The sequence below is a fragment of the Rhinatrema bivittatum genome, chromosome 5, assembly GCF_901001135.1.
Source record: "Rhinatrema bivittatum chromosome 5, aRhiBiv1.1, whole genome shotgun sequence".
Classification (NCBI taxonomy): domain Eukaryota; kingdom Metazoa; phylum Chordata; class Amphibia; order Gymnophiona; family Rhinatrematidae; genus Rhinatrema; species Rhinatrema bivittatum.
The window spans coordinates 80,228,384-80,248,236 of NC_042619.1; the positions used below are offsets into that span (position 1 = coordinate 80,228,384).

At 48.4% G+C, this 19,853-nt stretch overlaps 1 protein-coding gene across 3 annotated transcripts in view; it reads left to right on the forward strand.

Annotated features, from left to right (window-relative positions):
- PARP4 (poly(ADP-ribose) polymerase family member 4) overlaps positions 1 to 19,853 on the forward strand; it is a 376,732-nt gene that overhangs the window by 311,923 nt on the left and 44,956 nt on the right. For all 3 annotated transcript variants that reach the window (XM_029602495.1, XM_029602494.1, XM_029602496.1), the window contains one exon: positions 9,826 to 9,943. In XM_029602495.1, the coding sequence (XP_029458355.1) occupies positions 9,826 to 9,943 (118 nt within the window). The remainder of the gene's footprint in view (positions 1 to 9,825; positions 9,944 to 19,853) is intronic.

Genomic DNA, 19,853 nt, shown 5'->3' on the forward strand with positions numbered 1-19,853 from the left:
TGTTGTGGCACTCGAGGACTGGAGTTTGTCATCACTGCCTTAGAGCCTCCTTGCCACATTATGATCTGTCCTGGATCTATACTCTCTGCAGCTGTGCATGTACCACCCAGAAAACTGTACTCAAATGGGCTTATGACTCCTGCCTGGTAGGGCATCCCTGTATCAATAGGACCCTGGAGCTTATTCTCCACCATTATTGGTGGCTGCGAATGAAACAAAATATGAAAAGCTATGTGGACTCCTACCCCACCTGTGCAATGCACAAGAGCTCTTGTGCAAACCTTGGGCACTGTTACAGCCATTGCCAGCCCCAAGGAACCCTGGACCAATTTGACCACTGAATTTGCCACTGACCCGCTTTCTTTTTTTTTTTTCGATTTAAATTTTTATTAGAAACAGCATGAACAAAAATACGTAACAATGTATATGTCAAATATAACACGCCAGAATGCAATAAACTCAATACACAAAAATGAGTTTCCATATGATTATTGTGTTATTCCCCCAACCCCCTCCCCCCCATCTTGCAGAAACCAGCATAACACCACAACCAATCTCATGAGCATACATTCACAACATAACGGAGAGCCAAAGTTCAGCTCCGGGCCCCATACAGAATAATAGAGGAGCACCCCCCAGAATACAATCTGGGATCTGCGACATTTACTGTGCAATCAGTGCCGCTCGCCAGCGCTGGTATGGCTGCAAAATCTTCTGGAAAGAGGGCAAGTTGTGTTGTTTGTGAGCTGTAATCTTACACATATGATAGACCTTGTCCACTCTTGCCTTAATAGCCGCCACCTGTGGCAGTACGTTTCCCTTCCAATGTCTCGCTATTTCACTCCTGGCAGCCGAGACCACAAACTTAACAAACCTAGAATGATGCAAATCCCCGGACCCCAGGTCCCCATTAAGAAAGGCCTGCAACGGTGTGAGCAACACAGACACCCCCAAGACTGCCGTAAGCCATGCAGAAACATCCTCCCAAATCCGAGAAATCCTGGGGCATTCCCACCATAAATGAAAAAAGGTACCCGTAGCCCCACATCCCTTCCAGCATTTATCCGACACCTGGGGGGAAATACGGTGAAGTCTTTCAGGGGTATAGTACCATCTATAGAGCATTTTAAAATCGTTTTCAATGAGAGTAGCGGAAATGATACCCTTCCCCATCTTAGAATAGATATCATCCCAGGACTCTGCATCTAAAGTCACCCCCAAATCATTCTCCCACGCAGCTACATACGCCGGAGGGGAACACAAGTCCTGGTTGAACAATTTATATATTTTGGATAGTAGACTGGGGATTTTCTCTACCGCCCTGCAGTAAGATTCGAATAAGGAGACCGGAGCCTGAAGATCACTCCTCAGGCCGGAGTGCGCACAATAATTTTGCAGCTGATGATAGCGATAGCTATCCCAAGGTTCTAGGCCAAATTTAGTCTTGATAGTCTCGAAGGGCAACCACCCCCCATTTTCCCATAGATGGCCACAATTAGTGATGCCCCTATCTAGCCAACCTTTGAATTCCCTATACGCTTTCCCGTTTAGGAAATCCACATGAAAGAAGGGGGAGGAGTTAATAGACCCAAGCCGCTTACCCAAGAGAGCCCGCCTCCAACGATACCACATTTGAACGGTATGCTGCATAGGCAGAGACAAATCCCGCATAGGGGGCCAATCCGAGCGAGGCCGTCATACCAGAGATGGTAACGGCCGGATCCCCACAATGGCTTGTTCTAAAGCTATCCAAGGTTTCCCCCTCCCCGGCCGATGCCATTCCGCCACTACACGCAAATGCGCGGCAGCATGATACCACACCAAGTTGGGGACCGCAAGCCCCCCATGGAGCTTGGGACGGAAGAGTACCTTACGTGCCACCCGGGGATGTTTACCCTGCCATATGTACTTCATAAAACGTCTCTGCCATTTCACTAACAGCACATCCGGCACCCTAACAGGTAGGGTCTGGAACAGGTAGCATAACCGCGGTAGAATGTTCATTTTGAAAGCTGCTATACGCCCTAGCCAGGAAATGTGATATCTGCTCCACTCTTCAAGTTCTCTATAAATTTTAGCTAATAAAGGGGGGTAATTAAGATTAAAAGCATCTCCCTGGTTGCCAATATACACCCCCAAATACTTCAATTTATCCTTAGCCCAACAAAAGGGGAAAGCTGCCTGAAGGGCAGACACCTGGGAACCCGATAGGGAAATGTTGAGAATCTCAGTTTTATCCCAATTGATGGAGTACCCAGATACCTTACTAAAGGCTTTTATGAGATCCACGACCACTGGAAGAGAACGCTGAGGATGCGTGAGTGTTAAGATTACATCGTCAGCAAACATGGCCAATTTGGACGAAAAGGTCCCCACCTCAATGCCGGTGATGGTCGCCGTCTCCCTGATCTTCTGAGCTAGGGGTTCAATAAATATGGCAAATAACAGAGGAGACAGCGGACACCCCTGCCTGGTACCCCTTTCCACCGAAAAATAAGTGGAGTACCCACCATTGACTTTTATGCATGCTTTGGGTCCCTCATACAATCTTTGTATCCATTGGATGAAAAAGGGGCCAAAACCCATAGCAGACAAAGTCCGAAAAAGGAAGGGCCAGTGGACCAGGTCGAAGGCCTTTTCCGCATCCATGGCCATTAACAAAAATGGGAGTTTGTTATGCTGAGCCCATCATAGAGAATCCATTACTTTCCGCACATTGTCGGAGGCCATACGCCCCGGAATAAAGCCCGCCTGGTCGGGGTGTATCAGGTGCGCTATATAATGGTTAAGCCGGTTAGCCAATATTTTAGCCAGTAGCTTAAGGTCAATATTCAACAGGGATATAGGCCGATAGGAGCCACACTGAGTGGCATCCCGGCCCGGCTTCGCCAATATGGTGATCCCCGCCACATTGGAATTAACGGCTAAGTGACCCTCCCCTCGCAGGGCATTAAACATCCGTGCCAGGGGACCGGAAAGCTCGGCAGAAAAACATTGATAAAACCGAGCCGTAAAGCCATCTAATCCGGGTGCCTTGTTCACCCTCAGCTGCTTAATGGTGAGAGAGACCTCCAAGGGAGTAATTACAGCATCCAGAGCCGCGCTCTGACCATCCACTAATCGGGGCAGGGAAATATCTCTTAAAAAGGCCTCTATGTCCTCCTCTACAATATTGGGATTGCTTTGGTAGAGAGTGGCGTAGAATCTAAGAAACCGGGAACGGATATCCTCATTAGAGGTAAGAGGGGCACCCTGTTCATCCTTAATTTTGGTAATAAGGTTCTGCATGCGTTTCGCTTTCAATTTATTAGCCAAGAGCTTACCAGCCTTGTTGCCCCCCTCAAAATACGTTTGCTCCACCCACTCCAAAGCAAACGCAATCTGAGCAGCATCCAATGCTGCCACTTGCGAGCGACAGCAGTCAATCTGCTCTTTCACGGACTCCGTGGGCTGTAATTTATGCCGTTGCTCCAAAGCCACTAAGTTATGCATGAGAGCTACCCGCTCCTTATTCTCTACCTTCTTAACAAATGAAGCACGTGCGATAAGCTCTCCCCTCACCACCGCCTTCAAACAATCCCATATAGTTATAGGAGAAATGTCCGGGGACTCATTAAGCTGTAAGTACTCTTGGATACGGTGCTGACATTGTGACACAAACATTTTATCCTCTAGAAGGCCATCGTTCAACTTCCAAAACCTCTGCCCTTTATCGTATAGGGGAAATGCTAAGTCTACCCACTGAGGGGCGTGATCAGACCATGTAATGGCGTCCACTGTGGGACCGATCACCCTGTGGAGAAAACCCCTATCAGCAAAAATATAATCAATTCTTGTATAAAGATTATGAGGGTGTGAATAAAATGTATATTCCCTTTTCTGAGGGTGAAAAAAGCGCCAGACATCCTCCAGCATAAAGTGGCGAAGAAAAGTTAAGAGGCTACGCCTATCCTTCTTGGGAATAGATCCTCTTCCCGCAGATGAATCCATCTTGGGGTTGAGTAAAATGTTACAATCGCCTACCAGTAAAAGATGACCCTCTAGGTGATTCTGAACAGTCCTAAACAATTTAGTAAAAAAAACTGCTTGACCAGTGTTAGGAGCGTACACATTGACCAACGTGTATTTTTCCCCCGCTACTAAAATATTGAGCAAAAGAAATCGCCCCTCGGGATCAGCAACACACTTGAGCAGTTCAAAAGCAAAGTCTTTGTGAAACATAATTCCCACCCCTGCATAACGTGAGAGCTTGGAGCTCGCTGCCCAGAACTGTTGAGGGTAGTGTGGCGAGCGCATCAGGTGCTCAAACCGTCTCTTGAGGTGAGTTTCTTGCACCATGGCCACCGCCACCTGCCCCCGTTGCAAGTCTTTGAATAACAGTTTGCGCTTATGTGGAGAATTTAACCCTTTCACATTCAAAGAAAATAGCCGAAACTTCGTCATGGCGGGGTAAAGAAATGAAGACACTGGCTACTCCACTCAGCCGGGGAATGGTGCAAAATCCAGGGCCTCAGATGAGGAACCAGGCCCGAAGTAGAGATTGGAGACCGAAAAGCGTAACCCACATGGTCCTGCAAGTTTTGAAAACCCCCTCCCCCCCCCCCCCCCCCCCCCCCCCCTCTCGACCACAGTCGATGGGCACACGGCCCTACAATTAGAGGCATGGCACAGCAGAACGCCCGCTGTCCCGTCCGGTGGGAATCAACAAAGACAAATAAACCACTTTCAACAACGCAGCCATCCAGGTTGCAGAAAACAGGAACTGAAGAAACTGCTGGATCCGCCAATCCCATCAAGTAGTATCAACTACCGGCTGTACCGGATCCGGTGTTGGGGTGCGACGCAGTCTTTTTCCTCCCTTTCCCATCCTCTGCCATCTCGGTTCCTCCCTCTGCAGGGCCGCAGGGGACGGCGGAGAAGGGAGATCTGGAACACTGAGCCCCGCTTCCTTCAGACAGCCAGCTGCTTCCCTCAGAGACTGGGCTTTATAGGTCCGGCCTTGGCTGGAGAAGCTGAGCCCAAAAGGGAACAGCCAGCGGTACCGGAGATTTTCCTTCATCAATAACTCCGTGATGGGTCGCAATTCGGCACGCCGTTTTAGCGTTATAGGAGAAATGTCCGCAAAAATCTGTACCTCGTGCCCATCCAACATAATGGTTCCCTGCTTTCGCGCCGCCATCATCACCCGATCTTTCACTGCATATTCATGAAAGCAGACAATAATGTCCTTCACTCTGTTTGCTATTCGGGGACCCAGGGCCCTATGAGCCCGCTCAATTTTCACAATGTGGGGTATGACTGATCCTTCACCCCCCGGAGATTCCTGCTTTTGCAGGATATCAATGCAGAGTTTAGAAATAATCTGAGCACAGTCAGCATATTCTGGGGTGTCCGGGATGCCGCGGAATCGCAGGTTCATTCTGCGGCTCCTATTTTCCAGGTCCTCAACTTTCAGGGAGAGTAGCTTAAGTTCCTGGGAGATATTTTTATTATCAGCAGCTAATGTTTTCACTGCTTCTGCCTGGGCTTCAGTGAGCGTCTCGTACTCAAAAATCCTCCGGCCCATATCGCTGACCTCCTCCCGGAGCTCTCCCACCACCTCCCGAATTTCCGACTTAAACGCCTGCAAGTCATGTCTCAGCTCTCTGAACCACGTTTTGAACTCACCCCGATTAGGGATGTCCGAGTCGGCTGCCTCGTTGCGTTCTTCCTCCTCCTCCGAGAGCTCCGTTGCAGTTGCGGCCGCCATCTTGGATTTTTCGGCCCGCTGCTCCCGATCCGTTTTTTGATATGAGAATTTTTGGAAGTCGATTCCTTTTTTGCGGCTCGACATGGGCTGAGTGCTGTTGTGAATTTCGCTGGGTTGCTCGTGAAAAATGAGCGCTGGATGGCTGCTGATTATTGCGATTCCCACCGGTTCAGTCGGGAGCCGTGGATCAAGCGGCCACTCGCTCCGCTGACGTCATCAGCCCACTGACCCGCTTTCTAATGGCTATACCACTATATGGGTAGTGGTGGATTGCTTTTCCAAGATGGCTCACTTCACTCCACTCCTTGGACTTCCATTCACACCATAGCTGGCCCACCTCTTTGTACCACAGATTTTCAGTTTACATGGACCCCCATTTCATATTCTCTCGGATCGGGAAGTTCAGTTCACCGCTTGGTTTTGGAAGAGCCTTTGCAAGAAATTTGGTATTACCTTGGACTTCACTTTGGCATGCCATCCATGGAGCAATGGACAGACAGGGTCAACCAAACCTTAAAGAGCTTTCTGAAATCTTATGTCAATGACCGCCTAGATAACTGGGTGTCCCTTCTCTCATGGGCAGAGTTCTGTCATAACAATCTTGTGGGGGCTTGTTCTGGATCTTCGCCTTTCCAGATAGCCTTTGGCCGTCATCCTAGAGTCCCACTCCAAATCCTACTTTTGGTTTCCTGTCCAGCAGCTAATGCCATGAGTGATGACCTCAAAGTTCTATGGCAGGTCAGCTTCTCATTTCTGTGGCTAACCGATTCAAGAAGCAAGCCGAGAAGAAGCACCGGCCAGCACCTCAATTCCAGCCAGGAGAAAAGGTTTGGCTAAGAACTTGAAACCTGCATCTCAGGATCATTCCTACTAAATTTGCACTTAGATTAGTGGGTTCATTCTTTATCTTATGCCCTGTAGATCCAGTGGCTTACCAACTGAAGCTCCTCTCTATTCTTAAAGTATACAGTGTCTTTCATGTGTCTCTCCTCAAAACTGTGGTCCTGTCATGGCCATCCAGACCTTCTCCCATACCTCTCCCACCTCAGAAGAAGACATAACATCTGAGTTTCAAGAGATTATAGATTCCAGAAAAGTGTGAAATAAGATACAGTATCTTATCTATTGGAAAAAGTTTGGTCCAAAGGAGAATTCATGGGAACCTGAATCTATTCTTCAAGCTGCACAACTGGTAAAGGAGTTTCACCTGCGCTATCCCCAATAGTCTAAGCCCAGGGTCCCGGGGAGGGGGCTTAAAAGGGAAGGTATTGTAACATTTCGCCAGTTTCAGGGAGGCCCTCAATCAGCCACACTTGCCCCCAGTGCTGCTGGGCCTTGAAGACACTACCTGATGCCACCAGGTTCTTGCGACATGGATACACCATCTTGCCCCTGTTCAGTTCTCTTGGTGCACACGCATCGTCATTTATTGTCTCTGTGGCAGGAAAGTCTCTAGAGACACGCAGTGATGATGTCTGCATGGTTGTATATATAAATCCCAGCCATGCTCCAAGCCCTTCCCTCAGCAACAAGTCGTCCTGCTCTTAGCACTGCATATTGTTCGTCGTGTCCTGTCATCCTTCCTCCAGCCTTGCCTCATCCAGCTTCCCAGCTTGTCCTGGTCCCTTGTCTGCTTGACATTTTGCCTCTGCTACAGACCGGGACTACCCTTCTGCTTGTGGCCTAGTATTGATCTCTGCTCTGAACCTTGACTAAGCCCTGAACACTGCCTGCCTCAACCCTCTGCTTATACTTGTTAACTCTCTTATTGTGGCCTGCCCTGACCTTAGCCCATCTCTGAACTATTCCATTCTGACTGCCCTGTGAGACATTAACCTGTCAGCCCCTGGAACCCAAGGGCTCAACTTTCGGGGAACAGGGCTGATACAGATGAAGGTCCAATTCAGTCCCAGTCCAGGCCGTGTCCACCAGCTGTCAGCGTGGGTCCAGTGGGCTTGCCTGCTAGGCAGTTTCAACCACGCCACAGCACAAGGCCTCACAACTTTGTCAAAATATATACACAAAATAGTGTTTCACACATACTTTTCTCTGAAACCCCACACCCTGCTGATTTCCAAATGCACGCAATAATGGGGATTTAGGCATGTAAAACATTTTAATATTAGCACCTTTAATATTTTCTAGCAAATTTGCTGCACATACAAGTGCCACTATTTATTTACCTGTCCATAAAGCCATAAATTCTGGACACAGTTTTGATTACCTTGTGGTTATATATAGAGTGGTACAAACTATTAACAGAATCTGGTACTTTATTTACACTATTCTGATGGTTTCCTATAATGATCTGTAAGGTTGTTTTTGTATGCTTTGCTTTGGAAATTACATCAACAATAAGAGAACTCAAAAGTATATCAACATTCAATTTCCAATTTATTCATGAAATATATATATAAAAGATCCTATCTAGACAATAATTACTCTCTAGCACAATCATCCTTCCATACCTCAATCATACAACACATATAAAAACATTATATCATAATGTAAAACTCCATCACCAAAAATATGATTTCACGGTGACATCGGTGATTTCACGGTGATTTCATCGGTGACAACGGTGACATCGTCCGCTGGACCTGTCCAGCGGACGATGTCACCGTTTTGGTTTTGAGAATTAAAAAAGGAGTTTAATGCTGTGACATGAGTAGACAAAGTTTTATACATCTAAGGAAATGAGCCGCAATATTATGTGATACATATTTAAATTTAGAGTACATGACATTGTAAAAGTCACTTTATATTGTTATCTGAATTGAAATCATATTTTTGGTGATGGAGTTTTACATTATGATATAATGTTTTTATATGTGTTGTATGATTGAGGTATGGAAGGATGATTGTGCTAGAGAGTAATTATTGTCTAGATAGGATCTTTTATATATATATTTCATGAATAAATTGGAAATTGAATGTTGATATACTTTTGAGTTCTCTTATTGTTGATGTAAGAACATAAGAACATAAGAAAATGCCATACTGGGTCAGACCAAAGGTCCATCAAGCCCAGCATCCTGTTTCCAACAGTGGCCAATCCAGGCCATAAGAACCTGGCAAGTACCCAAAAACTAAGTCTATTCCATGTAACCATTGCTAATGGCAGTGGCTATTCTCTAAGTGAACCTAATAGCAGGTAATGGACTTCTCCTCCAAGAACTTATCCAATCCTTTTTTAAACACAGCTATACTACCTGCACGAACCACATTCTCTGGCAACAAATTCCAGAGTTTAATTGTGCGTTGAGTAAAAAAGAACTTTCTCCGATTAGTTTTAAATGTGCCCCATGCTAACTTCATGGAGTGTCCCCTAGTCCTTCTACTATCCGAAAGAGTAAATAACCGATTCACATCTACCCGTTCTAGACCTCTCATGATTTTAAACACCTCTATCATATCCCCCCTCAGTCGTCTCTTCTCCAAGCTGAAAAGTCCTAATCTCTTTAGTCTTTCCTCATAGGGGAGTTGTTCCATTCCCCTTATCATTTTGGTAGCCCTTCTCTGTACCTTCTCCATCGCAATTATATCTTTTTTGAGATGCGGCGACCAGAATTGTACACAGTATTCAAGGTGCGGTCTCACCATGGAGCGATACAGAGGCATTATGACATTTTCCGTTTTATTCATCATTCCTTTTCTAATAATTCCCAACATTCTGTTTGCTTTTTTGACTGCCGCAGCACACTGAACCGACGATTTCAATGTGTTATCCACTATGACACCTAGATCTCTTTCTTGGGTTGTAGCACCTAATATGGAACCCAACATCGTGTAATTATAGCATGGGTTATTTTTCCCTATATGCATCACCTTGCACTTATCCACTGTAACTACTTAGGGAAAGAGAACCAGTAGTTTAATAGCACCCTCAGTGTAGTGTACCTTGCTTTGGAAATTGTCATTTTAAAATTTACAAAATAGATTTGAATCTTGAATTTTATCTTTTCTCTAGGGGAAAAAAATGGCATTGTTAAGACAAATGCACTGAATATATTTGGTCAATGGGAAACATTATACTAATGTTATTAAAGCATGGTTTTTTTTGTTTGTTGCATTAGGTTCGGTCTAAGCTGCAGGTCCCATTGGAAAGTGGTGGGGACGTATCTAGTTCTGTGATGAGCACTAGTTTGTTTGGTGCTTCTTCTGCCAGGCCAAGCAAAATAGTTTTTGAAGCCAGTAAGTATTGATCTTAATCTCCAGTTCTCCAGGTAATGTAGGTCTTTTAGAAACTAATGGCATGGCATGTGCCTCCTCAAAGAAATGAAAGGGAAGGCAGAAGAGGTTTTGCATATTATAAAGAGGAAGGAAGTTTATTAGGTAGAGGGCAAAAGAAAGAAGATAGAGGAGACCAAAATGAGTGGAGAGAGAGAGCATTGTGCTGAGCCCTGGGTCTACGAGGGGATCAATTCATTACATCTTTGTTATGATGTATTTGTGAATTTGGTTCTTTCAACTTTTCTACTTGAACTGTAAACACTAAGGTGTAAAAAGAAAAAAGACGCTGAAGGAAAGGCAGAAAGGAATGTGGGTTCTTGAAAGAGAAGAAGGCTTGATTTAATGCAGGAGTGCATGGGGAGCTAGTGGAGTAACTGTAATGCTGGAACAGCCATTTATGATTTGTGGGAGTGGAAAATGATTCTTAAATGTGTAAGTTGAATGAATTGCTCTGTTACCCAACACAAGCTATTTAGCACCTTCCTACTATTTTAATTCCTTTGACCACTGTATACAGAAAAGGCAGAGGGGCCACGTAGGACATTTCAAATCACCGAAAGGACTGATAATAGGGAGGTACCAGGGAAAATTTAGAAGAGATATGGATATATCTAATTCTTTCATGAACACTGGATTGTTTAGAGCTTCTACTACTAATACAAGTATTTCATTATTTATTTGATATTCCATGAGTGGCCTCAAGGCAGATTACAAAAAGGAAAATTGGTTCTTACCTGCTAATTTTCATTCCTGTAGTACCACGGATCAGCCCAGACTGCTGGGTTATGTCTCCCTTCCAGCAGATGGAGACAGAGAAAAACTTGAAGGGCACCCCTGTAAGTAGGATACGCCACCTGCAGCCCCTTCAGTATAAACAGTATCAAAGCAGAATTAACGTGGAAACAGAAATCCAAAATTTAAATGGTCAAACCAAAATTATGAGACTCAACTATGTACAAATTAAGCGCCTTTGTGAAATCTTCGTCCTGCTATATAGTATGATAGAAAAAAAATCGACAAACTCTCGAGTGGAATCAAAAAACCAGGTGGGCATCTGGGCTGATAAGGGAATACAGGAACAAAAATTAGCAGGTAAGAACCAATTTTCCTTTCCGTGTACGTACCTGGATCAGCCCAGGCTGCTGGGATATTCCCAAGCTGCCTTACATGGGGTGGGACCTAGAAAGCCCCACTCAAAGCACACTGCTGCCAAAGCTCTCTGAGTCGGGAGCCCGAACATCCAAACGGTAATGCCGAGCAAAGGTATGCAAAGATTTCCAGGTCGCCGCCCTACAGATCTCCTGAGGGGAAATCAACTGACTTTCTTCCCAGGAACGCCGCCTGAGAATGGAGCGAATGAGCCTTAAGACCCTCTGGAACTGCTCGCCCGTGACATATATTCACTGAAGCAATAGCATCCTTCAACCATCGGGCAATAGTTGCCTTGGAAGCTTTATGCCCTTTCCTGGGACTGCTTCACAAGACAAAGGTGATCCGACAGGCTAAAATCATTAGTGACCTCCAAGTAACGCATCAGCGCCTGCCTGACATCCAAACGCTTCAATTCACGAGCATGTGGAGAATTCTGATCCAAATCCGGGAACACAGGCAACTCAACCGACTGGTTCACCTAAGAAAAGGCTCGCGACAAGATAGAGTCTGAATTTCTGAAACCCTTCGAGCCGAGCAGATAGCCACCAAAAACACCGCTTTGAGTGTAAGGTCCTTCAGAGTGTCGCGCCTGAGCAGTTCAAAAGGAGGTTCACACAACGTCCGAAGGACCAAATTCAAACTCCAGGATGGACAAACTGCTCGACGTGGTGGATTCAAATGCTTAGCACCTCGAAGGAAACAAACCATGTCCGGATGAGCCGCTATGGACACACCATCCACCTTCCCATGAAAACAGCCTAACACCGCCACTTGAACCTGTAGAGAACTGAAAGCTAGCCCCTTCGCCAAACCCTCTTGCAAGAAGGCTAGAATGTGTACTATCAAGACCTGTCTAGGGGAAACATTCAATCTGCTACACTAAGAGTCAAATACCTTCCAGATTCGGACTTTAGTAAGAGAGGTGGAAGTTTTGTGAGCCCACAAAAAAGTGGAAATTACCGAATCCAGATATCCCTTCTTTCTAAGCTGCCGCCTCTCATAAGCCAAGCTGCTAGACAAAAGCTATCCACCTGGTCGAAAAATACTGGACCCTGCTGCAGGAGATTCGGAAGATGACCCAGATGGAGCGGACCGGCCACTGCAAGGTTGAGGAAATCTGCGAACTGCGGCCTCTTTGACCATTCCAGAGCCACCAGCACCACCTCTCCTGGATGGGTTTCTATCTTTCTCAAGACCTTGCCTACCAGAGGCCAAGGAGGGAATGCGTAAAGCAGAATGTCGCGAGGCCATGGGAGGACAAGAGCATCCACCCCTTCCGCTCCGTGCTCTCTTCTGCGACTAAAGAAGCACAGCAACTTGGCATTCCCATGAGTCGCCAGTAGGTCCAAAAGGGGAATCCCCTCCTGATGAGATATCAACGCGAATGTCTCATGGGATAGCTCCCATTCTCCGGGATCCAATCCAACTGTACTGCCCTGGTTTCAAGACGATTGATGGACCATTGCGCTTCCTGCTGTGTCCATTGGCCTTGCGCTGCCTGAGTTTGGAAAACTGCCCCCCCAGCCGGAAAGATTGGCATCCATCGTCACAATAGTCCATTGGGGGACCTCCAAATCCACCCCCCGGGACAAGTGTTTGGGGCTCAGCAACCAAGGTAGGCTGGACCTGGCCGGTTCCTGGAGGGGTAAGGGGACTTTAAAAACCGCGGACTTGGGGTCCCAATGTGAGAGCAAAACCCTTTGAAATGGCCTCATATGAGCAAAAGCCCATGGGACCAACTCCAGAGTAGATGCCATAGAACCAAGAACCTGTAAATAGTCCCATGCCCTGGGAACTGGCAGAGACAAGAGATGCCGAACTTGCGACATGAATTTGTCTATCCGTTCCTGCATCAGGAAGACTTTCCCAATCCAAGTATAGAATCTAGCCCCCAAAAAATCCAGGACTTGGGCAGGGGACAACTGGCTCTTGTCCACATTGATAATCCAACCGAGAGCACAAAGTGTCTGCACAACCATGGTAACCGCCGTCTCGCGTAGCTCCTGTGACTTCGCTCAAATGAGCCAATCGTCCAATTAGGGATGAACCAGGATCCCCTGGCGATGGAGAGCCATCGCCATGACCACCATCACCTTAGTAAACATGCGCAGAGTGGTAGCCAGCCCAATGGGAAGTGCCTGAAACTGGTAATGCTTGCCGAGGACCATAAACCGGAGATAACGCTGATGGTCCTTCCGAATTGCAATGTGTAGGTACGCTTCCGTAAAATCGAAGGACGTTAAAACCTCCCCTTCTCTGATGGAGGCAGTTATGGAATGTAGCGTCTCCATGCGAAAACGGGGCATTCTGAGAGCCCTGTTGACCTTCTTCAGATCTAAAATTGGATGGAAGGAGTTGTCCTTCTTTGGAACCAGAAAATAAATCGAATATCTGCCAGTCCGAAGTTCATCCGAAGGAACCGGAACGACTGCCCCGAGGTCTTAACAACTGGCGAAGCTTGAAAGACACCTGGCGCCTTTTCTCCAGGGACCCGCAGGGTGACACTAGAAATAGATCGCGTAAGGGACAAGAAAAATCTAAGGTGTAGCCATGTTCTATAATGTTTAGAACCCAATAGTCTGACGTTATTTTGACCCACTCCTCGTAAAACAGGGACAGCCCCCCCTTAACGACCGGAACAGGGGAGTGGGCCGGCATTATTTCATTGGGAGGACTTGACTCCTGTCGACCCTGCGGCACCGCCATCTCGGGTGGGTCTATGGCCACGAAAGGAATGAAACCAAGACTGTGATCTGCCGGAAGACTGTGTTTGGCCAAACGGAGCTGGCTTAGACTGGTGAAAACAGTGCTGCCCCCAAAAATGCGACCAGGAAGGGCCGAAACTCTGGAAGCCTTTGGCCTATCCTCCAAAAAGTAATTTTTCCCGAAATGGAAAAGCACCCAGTTGCGACTTGGAGGAAACATCAGCCGACCAATTACGAAGCCATAAAAGCCTGCAGGTTCACACCGCAGAAACAATAGTTCGCGAAGATGTACAAAGGAGATCGTATAAGGCATCTGCCCCATATGCTACCACCGCCTCCAAATGATCAGCCTGCTCCGATTCCTCTGGGGAGAGCTCTCTGGCACTCAGGAGTTCTTGTACCCACCAGAGACTTGCACGCTGCATTAAACTACTGCAAACGGCCGCTCGAACTCCCATAGCCGACAGCTCGAAGATATGCTTGAGAAGCACCTCAAGCTTTCGATCCTGAGGGTCCTAAAGGGCAGCCTCCCCGACCACCGGAATAGTCGTATGCTTAGTGACTGCGGATACGGCCACATCCACCTTGGTAACCTTAAGTCTGAGAGAGTCGTCCGGCAGTGGATACAATTTTTCCATAGCTCTGCTTATGCGAAGGCTAGCTTCCAGAGTTATCCCACTCCTGAAACATCAGCTGGAGCAACATAGGAAGAAAAGGAAAAGTCCTAGTGGGGGGACAAAGACCAGACAGCACCGGATCCACCATGCCTTGATCCTGAGGCGTCGGCGTCTGACCAACCGGTATGCCAACTCCGCTAGGACATGTGGAATCATCGGCTCCAACTCATCTGTACGAAAGAGCCTAAGGACCCGAGGATCATCCCCTTCCAGCGGGGCCAAACGTTCGGAATCCTCATCCACGTCTGACTGAAGTGGATTCGCCAGCAGCAACGCACCCTGGCTCCTGGAACCGGACCCTTCCCGGACCACCTGAATCCGGGAGACCTCAGGAGGATCTGGCCTAGGAACCTGCATGGGAGGAGAAAGCCCAGCCCCAGGCCGCCCCAGAGGGGGCTCAGGATCCCTCATGGGCAGAAGGCTAGCTAAATATGCCTTATGTAACAACAAAATAAAATCAGAAGAAAAAGGATACTGACCCTTTAAATTTTCCCAAGGGGGGCTACCCAAGGGAGCAGGGAAGGCTGTAAACAAATCGTGAGGAGACCTGGGGCAAAAATCCTGCGGGAATAACTGAGGAGGGAGATCCCCTCCCCCTGCTGAGCTATCTGCATCGGCATCTGCAGCTCCTAAAATGGCCACGGGAGCGGGGCAGGCGGAGTACCTCGAGGCAGCATCGGGATGTCCGCACCACGGGACTTATGTGTCTGCCTCCCCCTTCTGCCAGCTGCTGCTGCTGACGGGCCCTCGCCCCCGGGAAGACACCGGGAGCAGAGGCTATCTCGGGAGAACAGTACTACTGGCTCCCCACAGGCTTTACAGGCCGAAGACCGCGGCATCACTGCGCTGTAAGGGAGGGGTGGCCGCCAAAGTAAACATCCAGAGCCCAGGAGGCCGAAGAAGAGCACTACAGAGCACCAGAGTCCTCACCAGAGCACAACCCATGGTTGTCTCTGGGCCCAGGGGGGAGGGACCGGCCCACCGGTAAATTGCCGCCCCCCCCCCCCCCCCCGCCACTGGCTGCTGCTCCTGGTACACTGGAGTGAAGAGAAAACTAGCCGGCAGGCCTACCACCGAGGAGAAATAACTCGTCTCCTCGGGAGGCCTGGCTCTTCTTTTTTTTTTTTTTGGAAACTTTGTTTCAGCCAGACAAATTTAAAAGATTCCTGTCACTGCAACCTTTCTTTTTTTTTTTAATTGAATCAATTAGCCAGGATTGCAGGTTCTGCCACCTTCATCTGCAGGAGATAGAGAAATACTGAAGGGGCTGCAGGTGGCGCATCCTGCTTACAGGGGTGCCCTTTAAGTTTTTCTCTGTCTCCATCTGCTGGAAGGGAGGCATAACCCAGCAGTCTGGGCTAATCAGGTACGTGCAGGGAACAAGTTTTAACTCAATAGTTGCAGTACATTGGTTGAAGGTCAATTACAGTCACAGTTGAATTATGCATAATCTGATAACTTTAACCCTAACTGGCCATTGGTTGAATATCACCGGTTAGGTCTAAAGTTATCCAGGCTCTTGTGGCTGGATAACTAGCTACTTACCCGGATGTCTTCAGAGAGATCCGGGAAAGTAGTGCACCTTAAAAAAATAAACCAAAAAAAAGTTGCAGGTTCCTGTCCGAATGCCTGCTCCTCCCCCCCTTCCCCCACCATGTCTCTACCCCCCTCTTCCTTTGCTGACCCAAAAAGCTGCCTCAAACTTAAAAACAGCATTTAAAGTTATAAAAGTTACCTTTATAATTGTTCCTGTCATCCTGCTGGGATTGCTGTGCTAAGTGGTCCTGGCTGTTTCCAGCCGGGTTTATAACACTGGAAGTGTACTTTTACACTAAACAGTATGCTTCCAGCGTTATTACCTAAGTAACGCTGGAAGTGTCCAAGATCGCTTAGCACAATGATCCTGGCAGGTCAAGAGGGACAATTTTGAAGGTAACAGGTGAGTGGGTGGGAAGGTGTCTGCCTAAGACAAGGAGGGGGGCTGTTTGTGGGCTGGGGGGGGTTCAGAAGGGGTAGTGTAAAGGCTTTTTAGCGGGGAGGGAAGGGGAGAGGCCTGGGCCGGCAGCGATCCTTTTTTATAACTTTAAATGATCTTTTTAAGTTTGAGGCAGCTTTTTTGGTCTGTGAAGAAAGAGGGAGTAGAGACATGGTGGGGAGAGGGACATCGGGCCAGGAGACCAGCAACTTTTTTTTTTTTAAAGTGTGCTACTTACTTGGATATCTCTGAAGATATCCGGGTAAGTATTTATTTTTATTTATTTAAAAATATTTTTATTCCTCGCCCTCCAACGTTCGGGGAGGGTAACGATACAAAACATGCATAATAAGATCAGGAGAATGAATACTAAAAAACAATATAAATTCTGCAAGATTTTACCAGGGTGCAAGTCACACAAGAGTACAACTCGAGACTAACTGGTTTAATCTTATATCATATACAAGGCATTGGGAAATATTCAGGGGAAAAAAATGGAGTAAGCCTGTGACAATTCAATATTTCAGAGGGAAAGCTCAGAGTAAAGTTCTCCTAGGTCAAGCAGGATGGTAGTCCTTACATGTGGGTGACATCATTCGATGGAGCCTGGCACGGAAAACTTTTGTCAAAGTTTCTAGAAGCTTTGACCAGCACACTGAGCGTGCCCAGCATGCTGCTATTCGCACGTCTACGCAGGGTCTACGCAGGGTCCCCCTTCAGTTGCCTTGCGGTTTGTGGAGCTCTGCTCTTTCTTGTTTTCGCTTGCAAGAAAAGTGTTTTTTTCCCAGTTCCATTGTCGGGTCCCCCTTTGCAGTCGGTGCCTCCTTGGCGTGGTAGGTTCAAAGTCCCTGTTGTTCTGCTTCTTTGCGGACGATTCCCGGCTTCCCGCCGGTCATTGACTGCACATTGGGTATTTTTATTGCGTCATCCGGCTTTTGTCAGTGCCCCCAGTGCCTGCAGACCATGTCCATCACGGATCCGCATGAAGTTTGCATCCTCTGCCTGGGGCTTCGCATGACGTCTGAGGCTGTCAGCTATGTGACCAGATCACCCCCAAAGGCCATCGTACGTGCTTGGATAAAATGGAGAAGCTTTTCGGTCCTCAAAAATCCAATCCATCCACACTCACGTCGGAGTCATCGACACTGGGGGGTCGAGGGGAGCCCCTTGATATGCTTCCTCTCACCATTCCTCTGTCTTCTTCTTTGAAGGATCGAAGGAACAGTGCACAGTCCTCCATGATCGCACTGGTTTCCAGGACTTCAGGATCCTCTGCCTCCTCGGCGCCAGGGAAAGACCGAGCCAAGCACCGTGGGAGATCCTGCAAGCATAGACACCGGTCGCCGTTGGTGCACAGCTACGGTTCCGGTATGGTAATGGCGGCTGCTGTACCACCATCAAAGCGACCCCGTTCCTCGAAGGCCCCATCCTCCATCGTACCCGGGAGTCCCAGACATTCCCCACCAACATCTGGGCCGGGCACCATGCCACTTCAGAGGACCGAGGAAGAGCCGGTGATGCCTCATCCCACTCCCTCAGTCCTGGCCTCACCAGACTTTCAGGAGGAGCTGGACCACAGAGTGTAGACCCCAGTGCTCAGAGCTCTGCGGAGTGTTGAGTCACCCCTGCTACCGGCCCTCATGCCGATGCCTCTGCCGTCTATCTTAGCATCTCTGCTCTAGCATCTGAATGTCCTTCTTGGCGCCCTACCGACTCAACCAGTGCCCGAGGGACCTTCGGAGCAGCCACCGATGCCCCCTTGGGAGCAATTCCTATCATTGGTTCTGAGAGAGAGGAAGATGTGGCCTGTGCCACGTTTCCAAGGCCTCGGTTCCCTGAACCTTTGTCCGGGCCCTTTGGCCTCTTGCAACCCTCAGTTCCCCTGTTACCAGGGGAACTGTCGATTCCCATGGTGCCCTCAGTGCCTCCGAAGTCATCGGGGCCCAGGGCTAGGATCCTCTGAGAGCATCGCCCGCAGTGATCCCGCGATGGCCTCAGTGAGGAGGAAGGGCCTTATGACCCATGGGGTAATGACTCCTTGGAGTTTCCACAGAGTTTTCGGATGACCCCCTCTCCGAGCCTTCACCGCTGGAAGAAAGGCGTTAGTCTCCATCGGAGGATCTCTCCTTTGTGGGGTTCATCAGAGCCATGGCCGAGGCTGACCCCTTCCAACTTCTTATGGAGGAGGATGCGTGGCATAAGATGCTGGAGGTGCTCCAGTTTTTCGACGCTCCCAAGGAAACCATGGCAGTTCCCATCCATGACATCTTTAAGGATCTTTTCCTTCAGATGTGGGAACATCCGATCTCCATCTCTCCAGTTAATAGGAAGGCGGATGCCACCTATCTGGTACAGCAGGCCTTGGGATGTGAATGGCGGCAACTCCCCCACTAGTCAGTGGTAGTAGATTCTGCTCTCAAGAAGGCTAAACTTCTGTTATGAATGAGCGGTGTTTGGGTGGATCCTTGGGTACTGTGGCAGATGACCACGCCCACGGGGAGGAGCCCCGTGAGGAGCCCCAGTACTAGGCTAGACTCAGAACGCACAAACACAGTAGTTCTTTATTAAACAGCTTTGAAGAGTGCCACCAGAGGTGGCAGTAGTGAGGCAGTCTGGTAGTTGCAATCTCAGAGACCTCGGCAGAGGGAGCCCTTCTCACCCCATTGGTAATGGGAGTTCCGAAGCAGGTTTCCCAGCAAGGAAGTATTGTGAATTAGACTGAGAGTTAGTGTACTCACAGGTGTTTGCTGTAGATAGGCAATTCCACCAGGTTGTAGAAGTAAGTGCAGGCACCGAGGCAGGGAGAGCAGGCCCTCGAGGAGTGAGTACCTGTTCCCTGTAAGGCACCTGAAATAAAACAGAGGGACCCCGAGGAGCGGGTACCCAGGTAAGCAGTTACCCCGAAGGGCAGAGAGAGAGAGCTTCCAGCAGCAGCATGGAAGCAGCAGAGTAGCGTAGACAGGAACGGAACATATTCGGCATCAAGTCCTTGCTAACTCAACGAGCTAGCAAAATAGTAGATGTTATATACCCGGATGGCATGACGTCAGTAAGGGGGAGCACCCCCGAGGTTTGTCCCAAGGGTTGCATAAAGAAGTGGGTGACACATGCGCACCTAGTAGGTACCTGGGAGGAGCATGGCGGGAGGCAGCACCATAGCCGTTCCGGGGACGCCGGAGAGGTCGGCTTGTAGACGCGGTGATAGCCATCTTTTCTAGGTAAGCGGAAAGAGCCATGAATAAGGTGAGGCAAACGGGGCGAAGCCATCTAGCACCGATGGACGCAACAACTTCATGCCTCTGCCTCTGCCCCTCCCGGGAGAGAACATAGGAAGCTGGATGCTCTGGGCCGAAAGATTTTTC